The sequence below is a fragment of the Corylus avellana genome, chromosome ca8 (genome assembly GCF_901000735.1).
Source record: "Corylus avellana chromosome ca8, CavTom2PMs-1.0".
Taxonomy (NCBI): domain Eukaryota; kingdom Viridiplantae; phylum Streptophyta; class Magnoliopsida; order Fagales; family Betulaceae; genus Corylus; species Corylus avellana.
In genome coordinates this window covers 22,265,175-22,290,464 of record NC_081548.1, presented here as the reverse complement: position 1 = coordinate 22,290,464, position 25,290 = coordinate 22,265,175, and the positions used below count along the sequence as shown (strand labels likewise).

General features: G+C 35.3%; 3 protein-coding genes across 6 annotated transcripts; all 3 read left to right on the top strand.

The window, feature by feature from the left end:
- The first annotated feature begins 1,608 nt into the window (after nucleotides 1–1,608).
- Nucleotides 1,609–6,938, top strand: LOC132190205 (uncharacterized). Of its 2 annotated transcripts, none has more exons than XM_059605116.1 (6): nucleotides 1,609–1,717; nucleotides 1,826–1,918; nucleotides 3,206–3,341; nucleotides 4,232–4,369; nucleotides 4,467–4,582; nucleotides 6,538–6,938. In XM_059605116.1, the coding sequence occupies exons 2-6, from the start codon at nucleotides 1,875–1,877 to the stop codon at nucleotides 6,695–6,697; spliced, it is 594 nt and encodes a 197-aa protein (XP_059461099.1). In that variant the 5' UTR covers nucleotides 1,609–1,717; nucleotides 1,826–1,874; the 3' UTR covers nucleotides 6,698–6,938. The 2 variants fall into 2 exon arrangements, with proteins under 2 accessions (XP_059461099.1, XP_059461100.1); XM_059605117.1 differs by having other exon boundaries at nucleotides 1,609–1,735.
- A 2,180-nt stretch (nucleotides 6,939–9,118) lies between these two features.
- Nucleotides 9,119–18,343, top strand: LOC132189270 (probable rhamnogalacturonate lyase B). Of its 3 annotated transcripts, XM_059603931.1 has the most exons (16): nucleotides 9,119–9,506; nucleotides 11,058–11,120; nucleotides 11,316–11,437; nucleotides 11,651–11,701; nucleotides 13,117–13,236; nucleotides 13,319–13,438; nucleotides 13,997–14,138; nucleotides 14,345–14,515; nucleotides 14,644–14,799; nucleotides 14,905–15,011; nucleotides 15,401–15,491; nucleotides 16,467–16,608; nucleotides 17,077–17,233; nucleotides 17,433–17,549; nucleotides 17,672–17,798; nucleotides 17,909–18,343. In XM_059603931.1, the coding sequence occupies exons 2-16, from the start codon at nucleotides 11,079–11,081 to the stop codon at nucleotides 18,164–18,166; spliced, it is 1,923 nt and encodes a 640-aa protein (XP_059459914.1). In that variant the 5' UTR covers nucleotides 9,119–9,506; nucleotides 11,058–11,078; the 3' UTR covers nucleotides 18,167–18,343. The 3 variants fall into 3 exon arrangements, with proteins under 3 accessions (XP_059459914.1, XP_059459916.1, XP_059459915.1); XM_059603933.1 differs by lacking the exons at nucleotides 9,119–9,506; nucleotides 11,058–11,120; nucleotides 11,316–11,437; nucleotides 11,651–11,701 and adding an exon at nucleotides 11,759–11,764; XM_059603932.1 differs by lacking the exons at nucleotides 9,119–9,506; nucleotides 11,058–11,120; nucleotides 11,316–11,437; nucleotides 11,651–11,701 and adding an exon at nucleotides 11,802–12,701.
- An 841-nt stretch (nucleotides 18,344–19,184) lies between these two features.
- Nucleotides 19,185–25,008, top strand: LOC132189919 (probable rhamnogalacturonate lyase B). The gene is made up of 14 exons (XM_059604760.1): nucleotides 19,185–19,257; nucleotides 19,542–19,663; nucleotides 19,755–19,805; nucleotides 19,943–20,182; nucleotides 21,186–21,327; nucleotides 21,501–21,671; nucleotides 22,172–22,336; nucleotides 22,429–22,535; nucleotides 22,726–22,816; nucleotides 23,086–23,227; nucleotides 23,314–23,470; nucleotides 23,956–24,072; nucleotides 24,450–24,579; nucleotides 24,665–25,008. Exons 1-14 carry the CDS (start codon nucleotides 19,216–19,218, stop codon nucleotides 24,947–24,949), a joined length of 1,962 nt encoding a protein of 653 aa, XP_059460743.1. The 5' UTR covers nucleotides 19,185–19,215; the 3' UTR covers nucleotides 24,950–25,008.
- The last annotated feature ends 282 nt before the right edge of the window (nucleotides 25,009–25,290 follow it).

Genomic DNA, 25,290 nt, shown 5'->3' with positions numbered 1-25,290 from the left:
TAATTACCTAATAAAGTCGTGATTAGTGTAAAAAATTTGAGTCCCACATTGTAAAAATATTATAAGTGTGAGTGATATCTTATTATGCATTCTATATTATGAGCTTACTAGAAATCTTTTCAAAAATATCAATCTCCCCAACAAGACGATGGTTTCCAAGTATGGTTACTTAATGAAAAAGTTGAAAGCGTAATGAAATGCTTATCCATTCATGCTATATAATAGATTCAAAAAGTTGCACTTACTCCTTTCATTATTGCACTCCATCCTCCACCTCAATTACGCTTGAAGCTTTGATTCAACTAACAATATACATCGAAATATGCACAAAAGCATTTTTGCAAAAGCATTATTTATTTACTTACTTTGATTTTCGTTTGCAGACGTGATCAGGAACACTTTGAAGATGGTATATGCATGTGATAGTCATGAGAATGAAACTCAACTTGAATCTTGTGCATCTGGTGGCCCCTTACTTGAATCTCTGTGCATCTCATGGTTGCCGCTTAACTTGTGAAATATTGTTGTAGACCCAACGTGACAGGTCCCCCCCGCCCCGCCGTGCCCAATACTCTCGAAGCTATCACCCAATATGTCTCTTTCAGGCTCTGAAATCTGAATGAATTTGAACATGAAACTAGTTTGGTTCATCACATGATAGCTTAAAGCAATTGTCATCATTATTATTACTACACTGCTAAGCGGTTTTGGACTTCTCTCCCCAATCTACATGAAAAAAAAAAAAAAAAAAATTCAAATAAATCACAAGGACACTACAAAAAGCTTCAGAGTTTCTGAAATGAGGCCGTTTTGTTAAAACGACAATCAGGGATCATTTTAATAGTAAAATGACCCCTCCTTCTGAGAGGGGTTGTTTGAACAGTGAAATACCCCACTCAGAGGGGTCATTTTACTGTTGAAAATGACCCCCTCATATGAGAGGGGTCGTTTCTACGGTGAACGACCAAATTTTTCTCCGGAGAATCTCTATCTTTCCAGATTTTTTTGGTTTTTAAAGGCTGGATTTGATCATGGACTAATGTTATACCTACAACTGGTTTACAATTTGTTGATACATGTTAACATGTTATTGGATAGTGACATACGACGAACACGACGCTTGTCTCTTTTATTTTTATTTTTTATTTTTATTTTTTTTTAAGTAATACTAGGACCCTTATATCATGCCTGAATATTTGGCATTTTCTCTCTCAAAGTAATGAATTCTTTGACATGAATTTGTGATGAGTTTCATATGAAAAGCGAAAGTACTAAGTAGTGCTCCGAAAACATTGAATTGTTTGCTAAACGGCAAATAGCGGATCAGCCCAAATACAATATTAGTATCAGTCAGCCCAAGGCCCAAGTGGACCACGTTTGAACGACAAAGTTCGACTAAGGTTCAACGTTAAACGGCTGATTTCAGATGTCTCATTCAGACACAAATGCCCGACCATTGTTTGCCCCAGCCCAACCTCTCATCATGCGGCCCAAGCCTGCCGCAAAGAGAGCGTGGCCCAATCGCCTCAATGGCGCGTGGGGAGCAACTCCACTTCTAATTAATCAACATGGACTCCAAACACCCACTGAAAGTCTTTCACCTAATAAAGTCGTTGAACCAAAGCAATCAATGGCTGAGCCTCATCGTTTGGAAATATCGTAGAGCATCCAAGTGACGGAGAGAGTCCTAAATCCAAGGGCTGCTTTTTCGACTTCGGTATAACATCGTTCCTAGGTTTCATTATCCTTGTCTTTTTCGATCGCAAATTCTTTTGAAAATTTTAAGGATTTTGTTCCCGTTAAATTCATTTCTGGGTTTTGACAGAATTTTTGATCGGGAAACGACGTCGTGTGCTTTCCTTCCCTGCATCGCCATGGCAATTGCGTCAGATGAATCCTCGAGAATATGCAGCCACTGGTAGATTATTTTTGGCTCATGGACATTTATGTCTCTTATACAAATTTTAAAAGATATACGGATTATATCAATTTTGTCTTATTTTCCGTGAAATCTATGCTGGGTCTAATTGAATTTCGTCATAATTGATGTTGTGAGTTTGGTTTAGAAGTTGCTCAGACTCTAAGAGTCAATTAATCGAAATATTTCATCCGCCAAAAACGTCCAATTGGTTTCTTACTTTCTTAGTTTGGAGGGTTTTATTTGTGTGTCTCCAATTTAAATGTGGAGTGTTACGTGCCTTAATTTTGTTCTCACATCGACGATTTATGTCTTTCGGTCTTCGCCTTGCTTTTTTGTATCTATGTCTCTGGTTTGGTAATGCAAGACTGTGGTTGTTAAGTCGATAGCTAGCTCTTGTTTAAAATGAAGAATATAAGTGAAAATTTTGGAAATCGAGTGTCTTAACTGTTGTTATAATATTCATGTTCTTAATGAATTTTTATCACTGCGTGCTTGCTCATTTTTGCAAACTTCACTCAAAGAAAATGCAATGTTTCCTATGCTGATTTTTCTTGGGTCGCGCTAGCTTCAAAGCTTTTTTTTTTTTTTCCTCGATAGCTGGAAGTTTCCTAGAACTTCGGCTGTGCTGAGTAAGACCCTTGTGGCACCCCTTTTGTCTGTTAAGTTTCAAATGTTTGAATTCACAGCATTCGAGTTCATAGACTCTGGATTGGGTTCAATTCCATCATAATTTTTATGCGATGGGCAACTGGGCTGTGAGTAGGGCACTTGATGTCACTTCAGATTTATCACTTTTATTCTACTAAGCGAAATCTATGTGTGGTGGGGATGATCTATCAAGCTATACTCACAGATCAAACTCCCTTTGTTTTTTTTTTGTTTTGTTTTGTTTTGTTTTGTTTTTTTTTTTTCTTTTGGTAGGTAATATTTTTCCTGAAATGTATATTTCTTTTAGTTAGACTGAACATCTTAACTGAGTTCATATTTCAATCTTTCGTGGTGGGCAGGGTATCACTACATCATAATTCATTGAATCACTATTCTTTTTTACCATAAATTTTAACTAGATTCTTAATTGAAGCTCATGAGTGACATGCTTGAGCAATGAATTCTGTCACTTGAATGTGAACTATGTTGTCCACTGTGACTAGATCAGTTTAGATATTCCCGAATGTCTTAAGATAAAATATCGTAATATCCACACTTTGTTGTTTACTTCTCAAGTCAAGTCCTAATGTCTATGTTGCTGCTATTCTATTTAGTAATATCATTTTATGTTTCCAGTGACAGAGCTATCCCTTCTTCAAATATTGATTTGCATTATGCTCATTGCTCTCGCAATCTAGAAAGATGTAAAATTTGTGGTGATATGGTTCCCAAAAAATATTCAGACGAACACTTCTTAAGCACCCATGCTCCGGTATGTGACTTTATTCAAGAAGCTTCTTTAACCTTTCCATGAATGTGCTGGCAGGTGTTTTTTCGTGTTCTGTACTGATGAAAGAGTTATCTAAACATGGCGTGAAGGCTCTTTTCAATCCTTTGAGCATGATATTTCTCTGAAAAGAAAGAAAAAAACTGAATTATGTCTACTTATGATTGTGATATGTGGTTGGTGATGCAACCCTGTGGTTGTACTTTTTTTGTATAGGTCGGTATCTTACTTGATAGATCAGACTTTTGTTTAAGGAAGCCTTATATGAAACAATGAATGGTTATACTGATGCCTTGGACATAAGGTGGAATAGAGCCAATTGGTTAGATCTTATGACTGTTTGGTTATATCTTATTGAGCTGCTGTAGGTTATTAATTTAATATCTTAAATTGATTTTTGGCTTCGTTCTTGTTGATTGACTTATTAAAACATATCATGATCAAGAAGGAAACAATGATATGCCTATTCCCTCTTTTATCTGATAGCAGGTTGGTACTTTGATTGATGGACAGTTAAAACAAAATTTTCTAGTTAGAATGATTATGTTCACTTTATTTACTAGGTCTGTTTCCTTCTGAAATGTATATTCGATCTATCTTTTGGCTGTATGATGTTTAAGCTCAAGCTTCTTTCGAACTTGCATCTGTTATCAGAACAAAGAATAAAGAAACATATCACATGTGTGCAGTTTATTGTGATAGAGGTTCTTCAGATTTAAAAAGACTGAAACAAGTCCTTAATGATTATTGATTGGGAAGAAAAGATTGGTGAAGCCAACCTGATTTGTTTGGTTAGGTTTTTTCTTTAATGAGTATGGATGTGTAATGCATTTGTATATGATTGCCATGTTATTGACATATATGTGCCAGAGCAGGTATCCTGTTCACTCTGCAGTGAGACAATGGAACGTGAAGTTTTACCAATCCACAAAGGTGAAAACTGCCCACAGAGGATTGTCACCTGTGAGTTCTGTGAGTTTCCATTGCCTGCAATTGATCTAGCAGAGCATCAGGTACTAACTGCCTATTATTTTTACATTGAATGTTATCATCCGGTGGTAAGCTTCAGCACCAATTTGAATATAACATCTCTGTGCTTGGTACTTCTAGGAAGTATGTGGAAATCGTACAGAGCTTTGTATTCTATGCAACAGATACATTAGGCTGCGAGAAAGATATAACCATGAAAGTAGGTGCACTGGCATCTTAGATAATGCTGTGCCCAGGTAAATATACTATCAGTATGTTCATCTTTTATATTGAGGATTTTTTTTTTCTGAGTTCCTATTGAGAATTTCTATTTCCAAGGATGTTACATTACTCAGGAAACCTTAATATCACATTTATGGAAGATGTTCGATATAAAATATCTTGAAATATATGCTTTTCAATCTCATTAAAGGATATGAATGCTTGAACCTTAAGGCATTGTATGGGATTTAAAATTAAAAAGGTACACTGAACCTTTAAGTGCTTTTCAATTTCAATAGCAGGATGCATAAACCTTAGTTTCTCTGGATTTGAATTAAGAAAGATAATTGAATTTAAATCCTGGTATGTGTTTTCCTTGAATTGAAAGAAACACATTTGGTTCTGATCAAAATTTTCTTTACTTCTGTTTTTTCTCTTGGATTATATAGAACTGTGTTTAGAGTAGGTGGGCAAAGATTCTTAGTCTAATGGTCTATATTTCTTTGCTTTTGATCAAATTCCGTGTGATTTATATCTGCACTATTATGTTGTATGGTGCATTATGTTGTGTTGAAAGAGTTATTAAAAGTGTTTCATAATTAAATCTTCCATAAGAAGCATTTTTCTATACCTTAGAGGACAGTTAAACAAAAAAAACTCACATATTCACAAGATAGCTATTTAATTAGAGAGAATAAGGGATGACTTTTTGGGCATGCCTTTTTTTCATTTTGTTTTCTGTTAAAAAAAAAAATGTAAGAAAGAGAAAGAACCTTGGATGTTTGACTGTTCTTTGATCTTCTTGTGCATGAATATGACTGTTTTCTATTCAACCACTTTTCCAACTAAGAAGTTGGCTGCATGAATCTTTCTCGTCAGTCAGCTCTACGAAGAGCCATATCATTTACTAGAGGTCTTACGTGCTGCTGCCCAATTAATTTTGACATTTTCAAGTTACTTTTTTTCTTTTTTTTTTTTTTTTTTTTTTTTTTTTTTTTTTTTGAAATAGACCAATAAAGGGAAAGCAACGTTAATTTATATGTCTCGCTCTTAGGATTTGTATTCTTGCGTTGGATAAGTAATAGCTGGGTTTCGTAGCTTCTAGATCACAGTTGGCTGTCAATGTAAGTCTATGAAAGTAATGTGCAAGTCTATAATGGTTGTGCTACATGATATGGACATTGAATATTGAACCATATATGCGTAATTTTATGTGACATGTAATATTCACCATGTGTGAATGAGTTATTGTCATATATTTTCTTTTCTTTTAATTTTAAATGTCACTTTGAATGATCCACCTTTCAGGAAATTTCTCATGGACACAATGACTATAGATAACTGCTGCTATTGTCATGTGCTAACCATGAGCTTTCCTTCATTCTGTAAGATAAGCACGGTAGATTTAGCACATACTAGATCAATTGGTGAGGGCATGCATGGGTTGACAATTGTAGTTCCACATGCAATTGCATTAGCTGCTTGCACTATTTAACATGTTTTATTGGTATTCGTATAGAATAAAGATCAGAATTTCACCAGTGTGTTCATCATTATTTCTTTAGCATTTTTGGCTGGAAGTGTATTGGTGGTGGATCCCCAAAAATTCTCAGGCTTATGGCTAGATAGATGTATATTGAGCATGTTATATTTTTCTTTTTCATTTAGTATTATGATCCAAAATCTTTGAATGTGGCTTCAACATTTATTCCAACTCCTGTTTGACTCTTGGTTTACTTTAGGGGAGTGGTTCTCAAAGCTATGCACTTGGTCACTTACACCTGTTTGATCACAAATATTTGGAAAATTGCACTTTCCCATGTACCTTGCTTAGTTAATCTCTGCTTTATTGGAAAAGCTATTCCTGGTTCACAACTTAAGGACTTCTGCATTATGTTTTCAGCATTGCTCTTTAGAATACTGGAAATATTTTAGCATCTTGAATTTTCCAATTATCATGGGGAGTAATTCTTATGGAATTCATCTGAAGGGATGTGAGGGAAGCTGAAAGAGACCAAGGTGCTCAAAGAAGGCCGCCACAGGACTTTTCGCGGAAACGACTTCTATTCACGATAGCAATAACAGGCATTGCCGTTCTACTAGGGTCTCTTTTCTTCCAGAGAAAGACGGAGAGCAGTCAAGTGCATTAGCAGCAGCAGCAGCAGAGAGGATACACATTTGAGTTATGTAAATCTCCGTGAGAGCTACCTGTTCCATGTGTCTGTACCTGAAACCATCCGGGAGCATACTGTAATAACTGCTTTAAGCTCATAGGGATTGTGATTATATACTGACAGGTTATGCAATACTGGTCTACTTATTTTTTTACTTCTTTTTCACAATTTGGTTGAGATAAATATAGGCTACATGCATGAAAACTGAAATTCTTAATTCTGCAATTCTATTTGGGGCTGACATTTACAACTGCAGCGATCCTTTAAGCTCTTGTTGATATGTTAAAGTAGGATTGTGTATTTGTGTTGGGTTAGAGTGTGTTTGAGATTATGTTTGAGAAATAGAGTTTTAAAGTCAAAATGCACTTTTTGACAAAAGTTTCATTTTTAAGTTTTTGTCAAAAGTGCGATTTGACTATTTTTAAAGTAAAAAAGTCCAAAAAAAAAAAAAAAACTTTTTACCAAACATGTTAGCTTTTGTTTGATACAACTTTTTAGTACAAAAGTACCTTTTAAACTCTCTAACACAATTTCAAATAGGCTTTAGCATCAAATTTTTCTTTCTTAGATGTAATCTAGTGAGGCCCGTCTTGTTGGTCCACCAAGATGAGCTTGGGGCGCCTATATTGTTGGGCCCTTTTTGTTCTTGCATTGCATGTGGGCTGCCTTTCCTTGGGCCCAAAAGGAGTATCCCTCAACATTTGTTAAGCTTTACAAAAAGAAATTTCTCATTTCAAAAACAAAAACAGACTTTTTATCAAAACGTTTACCAAAGGATTCACTTTTCAAAATACAAATATTTTTCAAAAGATTAAACATAAAATACTTTTCAAAAGGAAAAAATTGTGATTTTTATTGTTACGCTAGAGAATGCACTTGAAAGCGTGTGAGAATGAGTGAAGAATTTCTCTAACTTAATAGGTTTTAAGAAAACATTTCTCACTTTCTTATAGGAATGCTTAAAAAAGAACAAAGGAAAAAAAGAAAAAAAGTGTTTATTTGTGTAGGGGTAAAGTGACTTTAAAAAATATTAATAAAAAAAATATTGAGATGGCCGCACGACCACCTCGAACTGAAGAAAAGGTTGGCCGCATGACCACACAAAGAACAAGAGGTAGCCATGCAGTCTCCCCACTAGAGTAGAAGTTGTACAGTCATTGTTTTAAGGACAAAAGTGACCGTGTACAATCACCCCTTATTCTCCATCGAGAGTGGCCATATGACCACCCCTTCTCCTTTGAGGGCGGCCATGCAACCTATTTTCTATTTTTTCTTATTTAAAAAAAAAAAACATGTGATTTTGACATGCATTTTTAATAAAAATATATATTGCATAAGAAAATCAGAAGCACATTGAACACATGTACGTTTAATAAACTAAATTATAGAAAATGCATTAAATCATATTTAGGAAAAAAAAAAAAAAAACTTTATCGGATGTTTTTTTATTAATTTAGGTAACAAAAGTTGAGAAAAAAATAAATGGAAATATTTCCAAATAAAAGAGTTAAGAATTTCCCTTATAAATATGGATTCGGATCCTCTTCGGTCCAAAATGGATTGGAGAGTATCAGAAATCATAAGATCACAAATGGGACACACGTCCCACTAATTAAAAATAATAATAAAATATTATTTATAATTTTTTTAAAAAAATAATGATAAACAAATAATCATCTGGCCATAAGGGGTGGCCTGGCACCCCATTTTTGCTATAAAGATAGCTTCGGCCGCTTTAGACCGGCCAGTTTATGGTGGCTGAAGCCACCCCTAGGGCCCTTAGGGGTGGCTGACCAGTCTGGGTGGTCGAAGCCACCCCATGGCCCTTGAGAGTAGTTCGACCACCTCTAAGGGTCAAATAAAAAAAAATATATAAGGTTTTCCTTGGTGGTGGCCGGCCACCCTCCTATGGCCAAGATGGAGTGGTGATATCAAATAGAAATGGAGATGGAAACATCCCTGTTGGATGGGGCGTCCAATTTCTTCAATTTGGGCCTTTACATTTTGTTGAGCATGTGAACTTAATTGGGCTGAAGCTTGGGCCATTGTTTTTGTTTTTTTGTTTTTTTTTTTATATGTCTACACAAAGGAATGTGTATGAAGGATTCAAACTAGTGATCTTCGCTTCTAGACGTGGTCCATAGCGAATTGAGTTACGTTTGTGCCATTGTTAAATATTTTTGTAGGACATATCCATGTTAGGTGGCCCCCATTATTGTTTTTTAAAAAAATTAAATAATATTTTATTATTATTTGTATTTAGTGGGACACATGTCTCATTTGTAGTCCTGAAACTTTTTAGAAGAAATTTTCCATTTTGGAGTTGAGAGGATCAGGAATTCAGGATCTTATTTTTCATTCAATTGACTGATCTCAATTTGAATAGTAGCCTAAATTACTGTACCAGATTTATCTCCACGTACAAATTATCCACTAAAATATCAACCCTTTCTTCTCGAACATGGAACCATACACAGAAACATTAACATCGCCGATCCTGTGCAAGGAAATCGTGGGACACTAATAATCCGGTAGTTGAACCCAATAAATACTTTTAACTTTAATCCCTATTCCTTCCTTCTTTCTACACGGTATAAAAGATCATACTGAGTAGGTAACGTCAAAAACCCAAAAATTTCTCCTCCTCCGCGGCGACGACCGGTAGCCTTTTAAGCGGTGGAAATATCAACGATTTCTCAATCGGTGAAAGGAAGAGGAAGAGGAAGAGGGACGCCGATGTAATTTCGCAAACGTGATCACTCTAATCTACAAAAATAATTTCGAGGTTAGTTAGTGTGATTTTTTTTTTTATTATTAAAAAATTGCTTTATTTATTTATGAATTTTTTGTTGTTGAAAAATTTGTTTAATTCGTCTTTGTGTTGACCTTATCAAAATAAAATTATAAATCCCTTCCCTTCGTACTACAGAAATTTTATAAAAATTATAAATAATAAAAAAATTAAAAAAATAAAAAGGAAAAATTGATTTGAATGGGGTGGTCGGCCAGAGGGGGACCACCCGGATGGTACTGAAGTGGTTCTTTGCCACTCCGTAGCCCTGTATTTTGGAGGGTTTATTTTTGTTTTTAGTTTGGAAAGAAAAAAAAAAAAGAAGCATAAAGATAATAATAAAAAAATGGATAATAACTTTTTTGGTTTTTTTTTTTTTCTTTAGGTTTTAAAACCAGGCAAATATGTTATCTCACCTATGAGAAAAGACAAAATTAATATCTCTATTAGTTTTCCTTGGTCTCAGTTAACGGAATTCTATGTGTCACTCGTATAATACATCACGTGTTCTAAAAATTAAAATAATAATAATAATAAAAAAAATTGAACTTATTAAAAAAAAAAAAAAAGTGAAAATTTTATGGGGTTGCCGGCCACCCCCATTTTGGCCTTGGGGTTGGCCCCTTGGAGGTGGTTTGGCCACCCCCAAAGGGCCAAAAAGGGGTGGCTCCTGCGGCCCCTTTGGGGGTGGCCAAGGGACTTACCCCCAGACTGGCCTTGGGATGGCTGCCAAAATGGGGCCACGCCATAAAATTTTCATTTTATTTTTTTAGGTTTAGTTTTTTTTAATTTTTAGGACACGTGTCGCGATATTAATTGAGATGATGTGGAATTCAGTTGATTGGGACTGATGGAAACTAATGGAGGTATTAATTTTATCTTTTCCCATAGGTGAGGTACCAAATTTATCTGGTTTTAAAACCTAGGAAAAAAAAAAAAAAATGTTTCTTGTCTTTTTAAGAATATGTTTTTTGTCATTTTTCTTGTTCAGTCTTTTGGTCCATCGTCCTTTTTTTTTTTTTTTTTTTTTTTTTCAGCCAATTGGTTGTCTTTAATAATTCATGAAAGAGACCATATACGTATGTTTCCATGATTCAGTGACATTTGCTGTATAGAATAAATATCATGCATATTGAAATAAAAGGAATTGCTGTCAGATCAACCATAATCAATTCAATCGCTGGCTAAGTTTAATGATTATTGTGATATAATAACAATAGTCCCTTTTCAATCACACGTGACAAAGACAATTAGCTACCGCATTTCTCTCCATTAAGCTGCAACGTTGCTTGGTTTTTCTTCGTTGTTAACTAAATTTGATCTTTAATTCTGGTTGTAGAGAACACCCATATGCGCAGCTCAATTCAGGCTCATTGTGAAAATTATTGAAAGAGGCTTATCATTCATTTATTTCTCACGTTTTTTTTCCCCACGATTTCGTTATCTGTGGTTTGGCATCTCCAGCAAGCAACTTTCTTTATTTAGTGTATGATATAACTGTTTTTTATATACATTGAGATTTTCATTGTGCTCAACAATTTCCAGAAGGCAACAAGGAGCTTCACCATGTCAGCTCCACGGGTGCATTTGCATATTCAAGATCATTATGTAAGTCAGGTTTCATATTTTTGTTATTTTCTTGTGGCATTTACAATGTTTGAAATCATATGCTCGGATAGATATTGACGATAGCGCAAGGACTTTAGACTTTCGGGGCCAAACAATATATTATAGGAATTAATAAATTTTGGGTTAAGATTATATGTTTCTTGTTCTAGTTTTTAACTTCCATGCTACGTGCAGGTGGTGATGGATAATGGCATAGTGCAAGTCACATTATCAAACCCAGGTGGAATTGTTACTGGAATACGATATAATGGCTACGACAATTTGCTTGAAGTTCTTAATAAGGAATCTAACAGAGGGTACATGGTTTTACAATTGCTTTAGTTTTTTCTTTCCCTTTGTCTACAAATTAATGGTTTTCTTAGTTGGCGTACAACAACATGACAAAGATTTGCTTTTGTTTTTTTTTTATTGGCTTGACCTGACTTGATGGATGTCTATAAAACTAGAAGGCATTTTCTTTGACTTAGTTTTTGAAATATGACAATTTTTTTTTCCAATTGAATATGTAGGTATTGGGACCTTGTCTGGAGTGCACCAGGAAGCAAGGGAATATTTGATGTGTATGCCACTCCTCACTTTCTCTCCCTCAGTAACCACAATGTAACTTATAAAATATTTGATGTGTATATCCAGTGATCAAACTGTGTCCACTCTGATTTAGGTGTATGATTATTATCAGAGTCAAAAGTATAGTATCATGGAGATCAAAGGCAGAGCCACGGGGGTCAAGAGGGGGCAAATGACCCCCTGGCCCGCCTAGAAATTTAGGGGCAAACGTTTCCAGCAATACTTCTATGTTCAAACTTGAAAACCAGACCTTCCTGCTCACAAACAGTGGAAGGCTTTGCTTCATGTCAGCTTCTACTGCTGCTGCAGTGGCAGATGCTACCATGAACCCTTATTTTCATCAACAAATTTCCACAAATCCATATACCCAGATAGAACCACCACCAGGATCTCTTTTTTCTCAAAAATTGGAGCCCAAAGTTTGCATCTTTTGGCTGCTAAAGTGTAGAAACATATTTCAGATTAGACAAGTCCATGCCCAAGTGACTGTGAATGGGATGCTCCAAAAACTCATTGTTGCTAACAAACTCCCTTACATGTATGCACAGCATATGGCTCTGGGTGATGCTTACACATTATTTGGTAGGATGAGAAAAAGAGACCCGGTTAGTTATAGTGTAATGGTTGGTGGGTTTGAAGGTTGGTGATTATATGAACTTTTTTGGGACATTTAGGGCGATTATTCAATGTGGTGTGTGGCAGTAAAATTATAAAATGCCTTTTGTGATAAGGGCGTCAGAATATAGTGGACCTCCAAATCGGTAGACTGATTCATGAAATTGCTTTAAATATGATTTGGAGTTGGATCATTTTGTTTGTGCTGCGCTTGTGGACATGTATGCAAAATGTAGGGCAATTCATGCTCAGCGATTGTTTGTTAAAATGCAAAAGAGGGACCTTGTGGCGTGGAAGAGGATGATTGGCATGTATGCTGACTGTGGTGTGGCAATGCAAATAAGTTGCTGGTTTTGTTTGATCAGATGAGAGAGGAAGGCATTGTCCTAGATAAAGTTGCCATGGTGACCGTTGTTTACTTGTTTATTCTTGTTCAAAATTGGGGACCATTCATAAGGCTATACTTCTTCATGATTATATAAGTAGGAATAAGTTTTCCTTGATGTCATCTTGGGCATTGCAATGATTGATATGTATGCGAAGTGTGGGAATGTTGATTATCAGAGGGATATCTTTGATAGAATGCAAACATATTTAGAAGTTGGTAATAAATTTTTGTTCAACTCTATCTCTTGCCCTCCGTGAACCAAAATTGTAGCTCCACCACCACATGGAGTGAATCTCAAACAACCACCCCCTCCCCTCCCCTCTCCCAATTTTATACTATCTCTATCAGGTAGTTTCAATGCTATTCTTAGGCCAATTTGTGAATCATGAACTTGTTACCATGCAGGATTAGCGGTACAATTTTTAGGGTTATAGTGAAAAACGAGGACCAGGTTGAGCTTTCATTTACAAGAATGTGGGATCCCACACTGGAGGGCAAGTTTGTTCCCCTGAATATAGACAAAAGGTCATTGCTCAAATTATGAATGCTGTTTATTTCTATGAGATTGTTCTATACAAGTATGCTTATCATGTCTATTCTCTTCCAGGTTTATAATGCTTCGTGGTTCCTCAGGGTTTTATTCTTATGCCATTTATGAGCACTTGAAGGATTGGCCCGATTTTGACATTGGTGAAACCAGGATCACTTTCAAGCTCAGAAAAGACAAGTATTCATGTTATATTACATCTTCTTTTGTATGTCATATAAAATTGTCTGTCATATATTATTTCAAAGACATAATATCAACTTGCAACATGAAAACCCAGTCCTTTGGCCTATACGATGAAATTGTTTAAGAATGTTTACAACAGAAGTGGGGTCTTCTTGAACCTTAATTTTTTTGATTCTGTTGATTGACTGAACTATATTGTGAGCTTCATTGAAAATCCATATGACAAGCACTCAAAATCCTGTTTTAGAAATTATGTATTCATCCTCCTTAACTCTAGTTTGGTAATAATTTTATAGTTCTAAGAAACATCAAGAAAATCCTATTGGCAAATTTTCGGATTACTAGATACTGGTGAGGATGTAACTATAAATTCTGCAAAAATGAAAAATTGAAATTGCATGTAAGCTGATGACACAATTAGTTGATCTTGTATTGCCAATCTTTTCTCAACAGAAATGTACCAAAAGCATGTAGAGGTGACCATATCAGGCAATAGGCAACTTTTCTCATTTGCGAGATTAATGATTAACTATTTAACAATGGGGTATTTAGGTTTCGCTACATGGCCATAGCAGATGATAGGCAAAGATACATGCCTCAGCCTGATGACCGGTGCTCAGGAAAATGCCAAATCCTGGCCTACCCTGAAGCTGTCCTTCTCGTCAATCCCACAATGCCAGATCACAAGGGAGAGGTATTCTTTCATTCTGATCTTTTCTTTTATTCTTTTTTAATTATTATTTGTTATTTATTATTTTTAGGGTGATTATTTCGTTTATTTACTGGAAGAGACCTAGCATTCCTTGGGTCCTGAGATTTCTCAAGTGTACTTGGCAAAGTTTGAGTGCCTTGTGGCTCCTAAGCATACTTTGTGTTTTGATATGATTTCTTGATGTGCAGGTGGATGACAAATACCAGTACTCCTGTGACAACAAAGATATTAAGGTACATGGGTGGATATCTAGTATCCCACATGTCGGATTTTGGCAAATCACACCTAGCGATGAGTTCCGATCTGGTGGGCCCCTCAAACAAAGTCTAACATCACATGTTGGCCCCACCACCCTTGCGGTAATGGTTGATGGTCATTATAAACACTTTGCCATATGGGTGGCTTGCTTATGTTAAATGTTAATATAAATTTTTATGTTGGGTTTCATTACAGTCTATAATTAGACTCTATAAATTGGCATGACCAGATGTTTCTTAGTGCTCATTATGCCGGACAAGACCTGGTGCCGAAATTCAGAGCTGGTGAGCCATGGAAGAAGGTTTTTGGCCCAGTATTTATCTATCTTAATTCTGCATCTATTGGAGATGATCCGTTTTGGCTATGGGAGGATGCTAAAATACAGGTCCGACTTAGAAAACCTGCATCCTCTTCTTGTGGTAAATTAATAGTATTATTTATTGGACTGTGATCTTTTGGTGGAGAAAGACTGATACAAATTAATATTCAGATGACAAACGAAGTCCAAAGCTGGCCTTATAGTTTTCCAGCTTCTGAGGATTTCCAAAAGGCTGATCAACGTGGTAATGTTAATGGTAGACTACTTGTCTCAGATAGGTAGGCTTGCAATACAACTTAGCATTATCATTAGACTAGTTGTTCAGGTTTCTCATTGTACAAGTGCTTATTATATTTATTCTATTGTTATTCTCCTGGTTGATCTTCTAGCATTCATGTATGTCAAATGCTTGTGGTTTAATTTTGATATAATAATCTGCTTACTTCTCGGATATTTGTAGCATTTTTCAGGATTAAACGTAAAATATCGAGGTCTTAATATATAATTGTTTTCTTAAGTGTGTAGTATTTTCATCAAGTGACATGTTATAATGCCCCAGTACAAGTCAGTTTGGAGTATTGAAATAAAAGCTGCTTCACAACTTTTCTTTTGTATTTCTCTGAGCATGGATAAATTTCATAGAAGTTTTTGCAATTATAATGTCTAGGTATACTTGCAAAGATTATATACCAGCAAATGGTGCTTATGTTGGCTTGGCCCCACCAGGAGACAATGGATCATGGCAAAGAGAATGCAAGGTGATTTTCCAAACCTTTCTTTTCAAATGTCTTTGTGGGCTACCTGACAAGTTGACTGAATCTTTGTCATATGGCTCCAAACATGTTATCCTTTCTTTTTTCATTAACTTTTCAGAATATAGATCGTCTTACTGTTTGTTAATATAGGTCAGTATCAGATGTTTATGAAAAATGACAATGCTAGTGTCATGTAAATGTAATATTGACCAGCTATATAATTTACTGTTCTTTTAAAGGATGCGCATAAAGCCTACACATCACATTGTTACTTATGTTGAATATGAACAAAATAACCTCTTAAGAGCATTTATGTTACCACTCTGAAAGATTTAAATGTTTTGTTGTAGTTCATTGATTTTGATTAATTTCCAAGAGAATGGAGAACACCAATTACTGTGACAGTGGTGCTGAAGTGCAAACTTTGAAATGTCACATCAATTATTTATTTATTTATTTATTTTTGGCCTGAAAGCTAATAGATTCAGATAAATATGGAACTTTATACTCTGCCTCGCACCTCTATAATATATAACCGAGAATATTGGTAGATGTAAGATTTCTTATTTTTCTCCAGGCCTTTGTTATTTTGGGGCAACAAAAATGGTGCATAACAGAAAACAGGTGAAAGTCAATAGTGCTCCGGCAGCAGTAAAATTATACTCCTAAAAGGATACTATGGTACTGATTTGTAGCTTTCTCTCATGTTTCATAAATTAAGTACTCCTTAATATGAACGGAAAAACGATAATTAAGATGCACGATCACTTGAATGCTCAGCAACATCTCAAAGAGATCACTACTGCTAGTTAGCGTGCTTTCAGGATACATCCTTTCCATAATCCTTTATAGTGAAATTGTTTTGACATAATTAAACTAGATGGCAATGACATAATTCTAGCTATATGCCTCAATGAAGTCTGTCATTGAACACAACCATAGACATCCTTACCAGTATTTATTTTTGTTTGTTATTAGGACTATCAATTTTGGGTGAGAGCAGATGAGGGAGGCTATTTTTCCATCACCAACATTCGTACCGGTGACTATAACCTCTACGCGTGGGTCCCTGGCTTTATAGGAGATTACCGATGCGATATTGCCATTACCATAACCTCAGGTATTACTTCACTTCTATGAATATTTAGATTTGGACTGTAAATGTTGAGGTGCAACCGTACCGTTCTACTCGCGTGGACAGCTCTTAGAACATGTTTTTCGTTGTGCGATTTCAAATGCCATAAAAAGCTTTGGCTTCCCTTACTAGATACCAATTGGTTTTCAAATGAGATGGTTAAAGGCTTGATCCAACAAATGGTATCAGAGTCAGGGTCAAGGGTTTGAGTCGCGAGAATGTCACGTTGAGGGAGGGATTGTTGAAATTCATCAATGCCGCTCTCTTCACGTGGACGGCTCTTATAACATTCCTTGCAAGTTGCGATTTTGAATACTATAAAAGGCTTTGGCTTTTCCCACTAGATGCCAATTAGTTTTCAGATGAGATGGTTAAAGGCCTGGTCTAGCAATACAGAATCTATAGTTTCAACAATTTCTTTTTCTTATGTAGTTTCAATAACTTGATATGCAGGTTCTTATATTGAAATGGGTGATCTTGTATATGAACCTCCTAGAGATGGACCAACATTGTGGGAAATAGGCATCCCTGATCGTTCTGCTGCAGAGTTTTTTGTTCCCGATCCCGATCCAAAGTACATTAATAAACTTTATGTCAATCATCCTGACAGGTTAGCTCACTTTTTATTAAGGAATCAGTTGTGTGCTATCCTAAAATTAGGGGGAGAGCGATATGGAAACCGCTCCCAAAATACCCTAAATACAATTTCTTTGCATTATCACATTAATGCTGCTGAATAAGCTTACATTTAAAGTGGTTACTTTTATCATTTTATGTGTGCAATATTGATCATATTTTTTGTTTGGCAGGTTTAGGCATTACGGATTGTGGGGTAGGTACGCAGAACTATATCCTGATACAGACTTAGTGTACACTGTCGGTGTTAGCGATTATAGTAAAGATTGGTTCTTTGCTCAGGTTCCCAGGTGTGATTCTTTTAGCATTGATTTCATTCGGCCGCTTAGATTTGGTTAATGGTTGTTCCCATTAACCTATTAGGCCCTATGCCTTAATGAATTCTCAGCAGTCGAGCTCTCTTGCATTGCAGGAAGAAAGAAGATGACACACATCAAGGAACAACTTGGCAAATCAAGTTCAAACTTAATAATGTTGATCGGAGAAATGCGTACAAACTGCGAGTGGCTATTGCGTCTGCAACTCTGGCTGAAATGCAGGTATGATATGTCCAGTTAGACAAATTTACTGAATTCTAATAACCCAGAGAGAGAAAGAGAGATTCCGCTACTTACAACAAACCGAACTCCAATGGATTATTTTTTTGAAGGTGCGGATTAATGATCCGAATGCAAAGCGACCTCTATTTACAAGTGGATTAATAGGGAGGGACAATTCAATTGCCAGACATGGAATTCGTGGGCTCTACTGGCTATACAACGTGAATGTACCAGGTGCTCAGCTTGTTGAAGGAGATAATACCATCTATTTGACACAACCAAGAAGCACCAGCCCCTTCCAGGGAATTATGTACGACTATATTCGTTTAGAAGGCCCGCCATCTTCTAATGTCAAAGATGAACTTTGAGTTCATCTTTCTAGAAAATGCACATCTTCAAATGCTGATTTGTATTTTGAAAAATAAGTGCTTATTGTATATATAGTAGCATTTGTACATCTTCAAAAAAAACTCGGCAGAGAATGATATGTGTATGATAATGCTTATAGCCCTTTGTCTGAAAAAGGAAATAGCTGATTTGCTGTTGTGCTCGTGTTAATGATTTCTCCAGCAAACAAATATACAGGGACAAAAGAGGTAACTAGACTAGAGGGGTTTAAATCAGTGATGGGAACTAGGAAAATGATCGAGCTGCCAATGTCCACCCCCATCTCCATACACATTTGTCGTTTATGGAACAAAAAAAAAACAAAAAAAAAAAAGGCTGCAAAATAAAGTTTCCTTAAAAGTATAAATTGTTTAGGAATTATCAAACTTAGATGGCACTCTAACGTTGTAAGGTCTGAATTGAAACAGCGGCCCGCCCAACGCTTTCGGTTGCTTTTCAAATGTAAAGGCTCTTCGATCCACTTGCAAGTCCATATATATCGTGGTAACTAATTTTTGTAGGGGTTTCATCTAAGCCATGCCGTGGGCCTTCAATTAATATAGTTTTATCAAAAACACACACACACACACACACACACACACACACACATATATATATATATATATATATATATATATATCATGCATTCTACATGAATGATGATTGTGGTTTGGCTGCTTCACATAACGACTCTTGCACGCTTTAATCAAATACTGCACCAGACAGTGGGGTGCCGACTAAGTAAAGAGATTAAGAAAAAGAGAAAGAAAAAGAGTGAAAAAAAAGAATGCTTTCTCTCTCGTTCAAGGAAACCGAGCCAAACATGTTTTATAAGCCTTCGAAATTCCCTACTTTTCTCTGCAGATATCGGAAAGGTAAGAAGAAATAAACAGAATTTTCTTCAAAATTAATATCGTAATGGGTTTTTCTTTTTCTTTTGTTGATGCCATTCCATATATTTTTCAGAAAACATATATAGAGCTTCTTCTCACACAAGATCCAAGTTCCAGGGGCTTGCACGAGGATCACAATGTCACCATTGGGGGTGCATTTACATGTTGAAGATCGTCATGTAAATCCTATTTTCTTTTTCTTTTAATTTTCCCCTTTATATCATTTGCTTCCATCCAGGATAAATATCGTAATATATTGCTAATATATATATATATATATATATGTTTGTCACTTTAATTTTCTTTTCTTTTTTATGAAGAATAAAGTTTTCTTGGGATAGAAAAATTCTCAAACCTAATATATTAAAAACACGTGTATTAAAAATGCATGCAAACCGGATATAACGTTAAGTTTTAGGCTTCAAGTTGATGTAAGATCTTTAAAGTTAAGTTTGATGGGCAGGTGGTAATGGACAATGGCATTCTACAAGTGACTTTATCGAATCCAGAGGGAATTGTTACAGGAATTCGATACGGTGCCGTTGACAACTTGCTTGAAGTTAATAACGACGAATCTAATAGAGGGTAACTTTTGAAAACTGTTTTTCTTTTAATTGATTCATTTGCACCATGAAATGAGCCTATTTTATATCCAAATGGAATGTACGTATAATAGGTACTGGGACCTTGTTTGGAACACACCAGGAACTACTGGTATATTTGATGTGTATGTCCTGCCTTCTCTCTCTAATTTTTCTTTATTTGCTTTAATATTATGTTAAATCATCATTTATTTTAAAATTTTAAATTAATAAAAAAAAATTAATATTTTAACGTAGCCAAATATACCTACCATCCATGCAGAATCAAAGGAACAAGTTTAAAGGTTATAGTTGAAAATGAAGAACAGGTTGAGCTCTCTTTCACAAGAAGCTGGGATCCTTCGATGGAGGGCAAGGTTGTCCCATTAAATATTGACAAAAGGTTTATATTGCTCCGTGGTTCGTCTGGATTTTACTCTTACGCTATTTACGAGCACCTCCAGGACTGGCCTGCATTCAACCTCGGTGAAACCAGGATTGCCTTCAAGCTCAGAAAAGACAAGTAAACTAATTCCTTTTCCCTTTTCTATTTTTTTTTTTTTTTGTCGCATTGCCTTTTTTTTTTTCGTATAGTTGACCACACCACGTACAGTAGTCTAGTCAGGAAGATATTCTAAGACAACGAACAAATAAGGGTAACTCTCCTTTTCCCTTTTCTGTTGTTGTTTTTGTTGCAACGGACTTTTTACAGAGTTTCTTTGCACTTTGTATCACTCTGTGCGGCTTTGGAATAGGCCCGACTTGCTTATAATCCTTCTGGTTTCATTCGCAATCATCATTATTGCCTGCTGTTTGATCCTTTTGAACTGGATCCAGACTTTGTTACTGTATTTGTACCGCATTTATCATTTGGCCTTTATTGTTGGGGTGCCCTCCCCTTTTGTGTTTATTTTAATCATGTAACCCCCTTCCCTTGCTTGCTTAGAGTAAAAAGAAAAAAGAAAAAAAACAGGAGGTAACTCCCCTGAGATACGAGTGAAGAACACTATATATAATGCCTAAACTAGTGAAATATCATATGTTTGAGGGAGAACTCAATAAAAAGGAGAATACGGACGGTGAGTCACCCTTGTATGTACTTTGTCTTAGCGAGTATTCTTGACTGGACTATTGACGTGTGGTCAACTGTACAAACACCTTCCTTATTATTATTAATTTTTCAAGGAATTGGCTTTGACCATCCCAGATAAGGCCAAGTTAATTTCTTTAGGTTTTGAAAGTATACTATAAATGCATCTAGATTATCAAGAATGGACAAAGTTTCTTCTAAAGGAAATTCTTTCAATTTAACCTATTGAATTGACATATATTCTTAGAGTATGTGATTCTCGTCTGCATTTTATATCATTGTTTGTAAGATTCATATACTGTAAAAATAGATATCAATTTAATAGACTGAGTTAATTAGAAATTTTTTCTCAAATCTCGTTTGGGAATTTTTTTTTTTTTTCAGTGGTCCATTTCCTTTTAAATCAGGAATGAAACTAATTGAAGTTTGTGGATAGGTTTCACTATATGGCTATGGCGGACAACAGGCAAAGATACATGCCCCTCCCGGATGACAGATTGCCTACAAGAGGCCAAGCCCTGGCCTACCCAGAGGCAGTCCTACTTGTGAACCCAGTGGAGCCAGAGTTAAAAGGAGAGGTATACTTGGGGTTAATTATATAAATTAATTTTTGTTTTCATTGGTCTGAAACTATAACATTTAATCATATGGTACATATATGAAACATACTAGCTTTGCCCATGCGATTGGTTATTATTTGGTCCATTTTTCGTTTCGGTCATTGCAAGGACTATAGAATTTTTTTTTTTAGGTGGATGACAAGTACCAATACTCGAATGACAACCAAAACATTCGGGTACACGGGTGGATCTCTACCGACCCACCCGTCGGATTCTGGCAAATCACACCTAGCAACGAGTTCCGATCTGGTGGTCCCTGCAAACAGAACCTAACATCACATGTGGGCCCCACCACCCTTGCTGTAAGTAAAACATTTTTCTTCTTTTTTTTTTGTTTTTTTTTAGTAATGCTAGAAATTACTTTTTTTTTTTTTTTTAATCCCACAATGCTAATGTAACCATTCCAACCAATCCTTTAATTTTTTGTTAACAAGGGTTGATCCAAGAATTATTTAGGATTGACACATCATTATTGTGGGATAAAAATATAATTTCTAGCATTTCTCTACTTCTTTTTCATTAGGCTGTATATATAGTAATTTAAAAGATTTTGCAACTTGCATGCAAAATAGTAATGTACCACAATTTAGTACAATGTCTAGGACCATGATTTGGCTTAGCCAAAAAATAAAATAACAAAGTCTATGATTATTGTCAGAATATTATGAGAATATTATCCTAAGGTTACTATATATCGATATCTATTTTAGTTTTATACAAAATTATACGTTATTTCCTTAATATTTTTACAATTATGATTGCTGATTTTTGGGTAAATCTTGAATTAAAATAATGTAATCAGATGTTCCTTAGTGCACATTATTCCGGAGACGATCTGGTCCCGAAATTCGGAGCTGGTGAGCAATGGAAAAAAGTTTTCGGCCCGGTTTTTATGTACGTTAATTCTGTATATGATGGAGAGTCAGAAGACCCACTAGTTCAGCTTTGGGAGGATGCCAAAATACAGGTTAATTTACCTCGAAATAATTATGTTGCATTTCTTATATATATATATAGTGACAATTTATATGAAGAATAGCTAATAAAATTGATCATTAGATGCTGATTGAAGTCCAAAGCTGGCCCTATAGCTTCCCTGCGTCGGAGGATTTTCCCAAGTCAGACCAACGGGGTAACGTTAGTGGTAGGCTTCTAGTCCGAGACAGGTGGGCATTTATACACTTAATGGCAAATTTTCGTTTAAATTGAATTTTTTTTTTTTTTCCTAATTCAGTCTATTAAATTGGCATCGGTTTTCAGAGTAGTGATAGACCGGCGCCCCCTCCAACCAGGGCCCACCCAAAAAAAAAATTGTTAACAAAATATTTTGTAAGCTACTACTATGTGCATGTGTAGGTATGTTAGCGATGACTATATATCCGCAAATGGTGCTTATGTTGGCTTGGCGCCTCCTGGAGACGTTGGATCATGGCAAAGAGAATGCAAGGTGGCCGGCTGCTTTATTTTTTTTCAATTATTTTTTTCACTTTTTTCTATATATATATATATTTTTTCACAATTTAAGTTACTTTATAAATGTTTCTATTCTCATACAATTTAATTTAATTTTTTATATATATAAATAAGATTTTAATTTAGGATAATCATGGGCGGAACTAGGCATTAAGCCCATCAATCTTCTTTAAATTCACTTTCGTACACCACTAAACATATCCTTATATATTGATTATAATTTTGCAATAAACTTCACATTAGGACTACCAATTTTGGAGCAAAGCAGAGGAGGATGGGTATTTTTCCATTAATGATATACGTACTGGGGATTATAATCTTTATGCATGGATCCCAGGTTTTATCGGGGACTACAAATATGATGTTATTATTAGCATAACCGAAGGTATTTTTTCATTAATTTTTACTATATTCCTTATTTATTCTTATAAATTTTTTAAGGTATAATTTATTGTGAGACATGGATTGTAGGTTATGATATTGAAGTAGGTGATCTTGTTTATGAGCCTCCAAGAGATGGCCCCACGCTGTGGGAAATAGGCATTCCTGATCGTTCAGCCGCTGAGTTTTATGTCCCTGATCCAAATCCAAAGTATATCAATAAACTCTTCGTCAATCATCCTGACAGGTTATCCACTTTCTTTTTTATTTTTTTATTTTTTAGATGAATAAGATTTTATTTTAGAAAAATGTTAAAGTACGTACAACTAATTTTATTATATACCCTTACAAATTGACATGATGCTTATCACGTCAGCCATTAAATTCACATTGCAATCTATGTGGCACCTAGCCACTTCAATTTCCGTTCCAGGGTAGTCGACCGATGTGAGTACAAAGGCAAAAAATGTAAGAAACCAGTTGAGGTGAGATGAATAGAGGCGCTGTTGTGAAAGATAGTGTTAGGGTTGCGGGGAAGCGTCTAATGTGCTCCATATACAACAAATCTAGCAAATTTATATTAATAACCAACCCTCGAAAACATTTGGAAATTAGTTTTTTCCAATAAATAAAAGTACACTAATTCTTCAAAATTATTCCAATATAATCTAAAAGCCCTGCTGCTCGTGATCATGGTCAATAGCATAATTTGACTTGATTTGTAATGGGCAGGTTTAGGCAGTATGGCTTGTGGGAAAGATACGCAGAACTGTATCCTGATAACGACTTGGTTTACACAGTTGGCGTTAGCGACTACACTAAAGATTGGTTTTATGCTCAGGTTACCAGGTCTTCTTCTTTCCATTTTCTTTTTATTGGTTAGTAATTAAAAAAAAAAAAAAAATCATTTTTTTTTTTTAATTGCATAAATGCATCATCAAAATTTTCCTCTAGTGTGGATTATATTTGTTTTTATAAATATGATCATTTGCATTGTAAACATGTCAAGTAATAAGATCACAATGCAATATTTAGGACAATTTTCAGTGGTGGGCGTAAGCGTTTAACCTGAATTACCCCAAAATCTGCTTTCTCTTTACAATTTTATATTTTATTATAAATTTCTACAAACCTAACTATATATATTTATCACAAACCAGGAAATCTTTTTTCTCCCACTCAAATATCCCTGACATATTTTTTGTACGAGGTTTTTTGCATGACAGGAAGAAAAAAGACAGTAATACATATCAAGGAACAACATGGCAAATCAAATTTAAGCTGGACAATGTGGATAGTAATGCTACTTATAAACTGCGAGTGGCAATTGCATCTGCCACTCTTTCTGAATTGCAGGTATATTTAAATCTTCATTAGTGATTATTAATTAATTCAATTATCTGATAATCTGATTTTACATAAATTAATTGTATTTTTGAAGGTTCGGGTCAACGACCCAAAAGCAAATCCTCCCCTATTTTCAAGCGGATCGATAGGGAGGGATAACTCCATTGCCAGACATGGAATCCACGGGCTCTATTGGCTTTTCAACGTGAACGTGCCTGGCGCTCGTCTTGTCGAAGGGGATAATATCGTCTTTTTGACACAACCAAGAAGCTCAAGCCCTTTCCAAGGGATTATGTATGATTATCTCCGTTTAGAAGGTCCACCATCTTCTGGTTCCCAACTTCCCACAAAGAAAACAATAATTAATTACAATGTTTAATTAGATATTTGATGCGTTATGTTATAGATGTTGTTATCCTATGTCAAATTTGTCACTGAAATGAAAAAATTCAGAACCATGACGAGGTTGTTTTGTGCAACTACAATTGTTCGAATTAACCTAATGTTTTTGTAACTTTAAAAGCTTTGCATAAAAATCCAATAATCATCTATGATAAATTTAATGATAATTTTAAAAGTTACTAATTTTGGAAGGCCATAAAAAAAAAGGGGGATTTGTTCAAGGGCTCCTACAAAAGTATGATGCTATTCGATCACCATATAATCATAAGCCTTTTAGAACATTCAGACCAACTACATACATATCATGAATTTCGTATT

Excerpts from the sequence above, each read along its gene's own strand:
- LOC132189270 (XM_059603931.1), top strand. The coding sequence starts at position 11,079 with ATGTCAGCTCCACGGGTGCATTTGCATATTCAAGATCATTAT. Across the intron at positions 17,550-17,671 it reads TTCTTTGCTCAGGTTCCCAG|GAAGAAAGAAGATGACACAC; the intron begins GTGTGATTCTTT and ends CTTGCATTGCAG. Across the intron at positions 17,799-17,908 it reads CAACTCTGGCTGAAATGCAG|GTGCGGATTAATGATCCGAA; the intron begins GTATGATATGTC and ends ATTTTTTTGAAG.
- LOC132189919 (XM_059604760.1), top strand. The coding sequence starts at position 19,216 with ATGTCACCATTGGGGGTGCATTTACATGTTGAAGATCGTCAT. Across the intron at positions 22,536-22,725 it reads AGGCTTCTAGTCCGAGACAG|GTATGTTAGCGATGACTATA; the intron begins GTGGGCATTTAT and ends GTGCATGTGTAG. Across the intron at positions 23,471-23,955 it reads TTCGTCAATCATCCTGACAG|GTTTAGGCAGTATGGCTTGT; the intron begins GTTATCCACTTT and ends TGTAATGGGCAG.
- LOC132190205 (XM_059605116.1), top strand. The coding sequence starts at position 1,875 with ATGGCAATTGCGTCAGATGAATCCTCGAGAATATGCAGCCACTG. Across the intron at positions 1,919-3,205 it reads TCGAGAATATGCAGCCACTG|TGACAGAGCTATCCCTTCTT; the intron begins GTAGATTATTTT and ends TTATGTTTCCAG. Across the intron at positions 4,583-6,537 it reads TTAGATAATGCTGTGCCCAG|GGATGTGAGGGAAGCTGAAA; the intron begins GTAAATATACTA and ends ATTCATCTGAAG.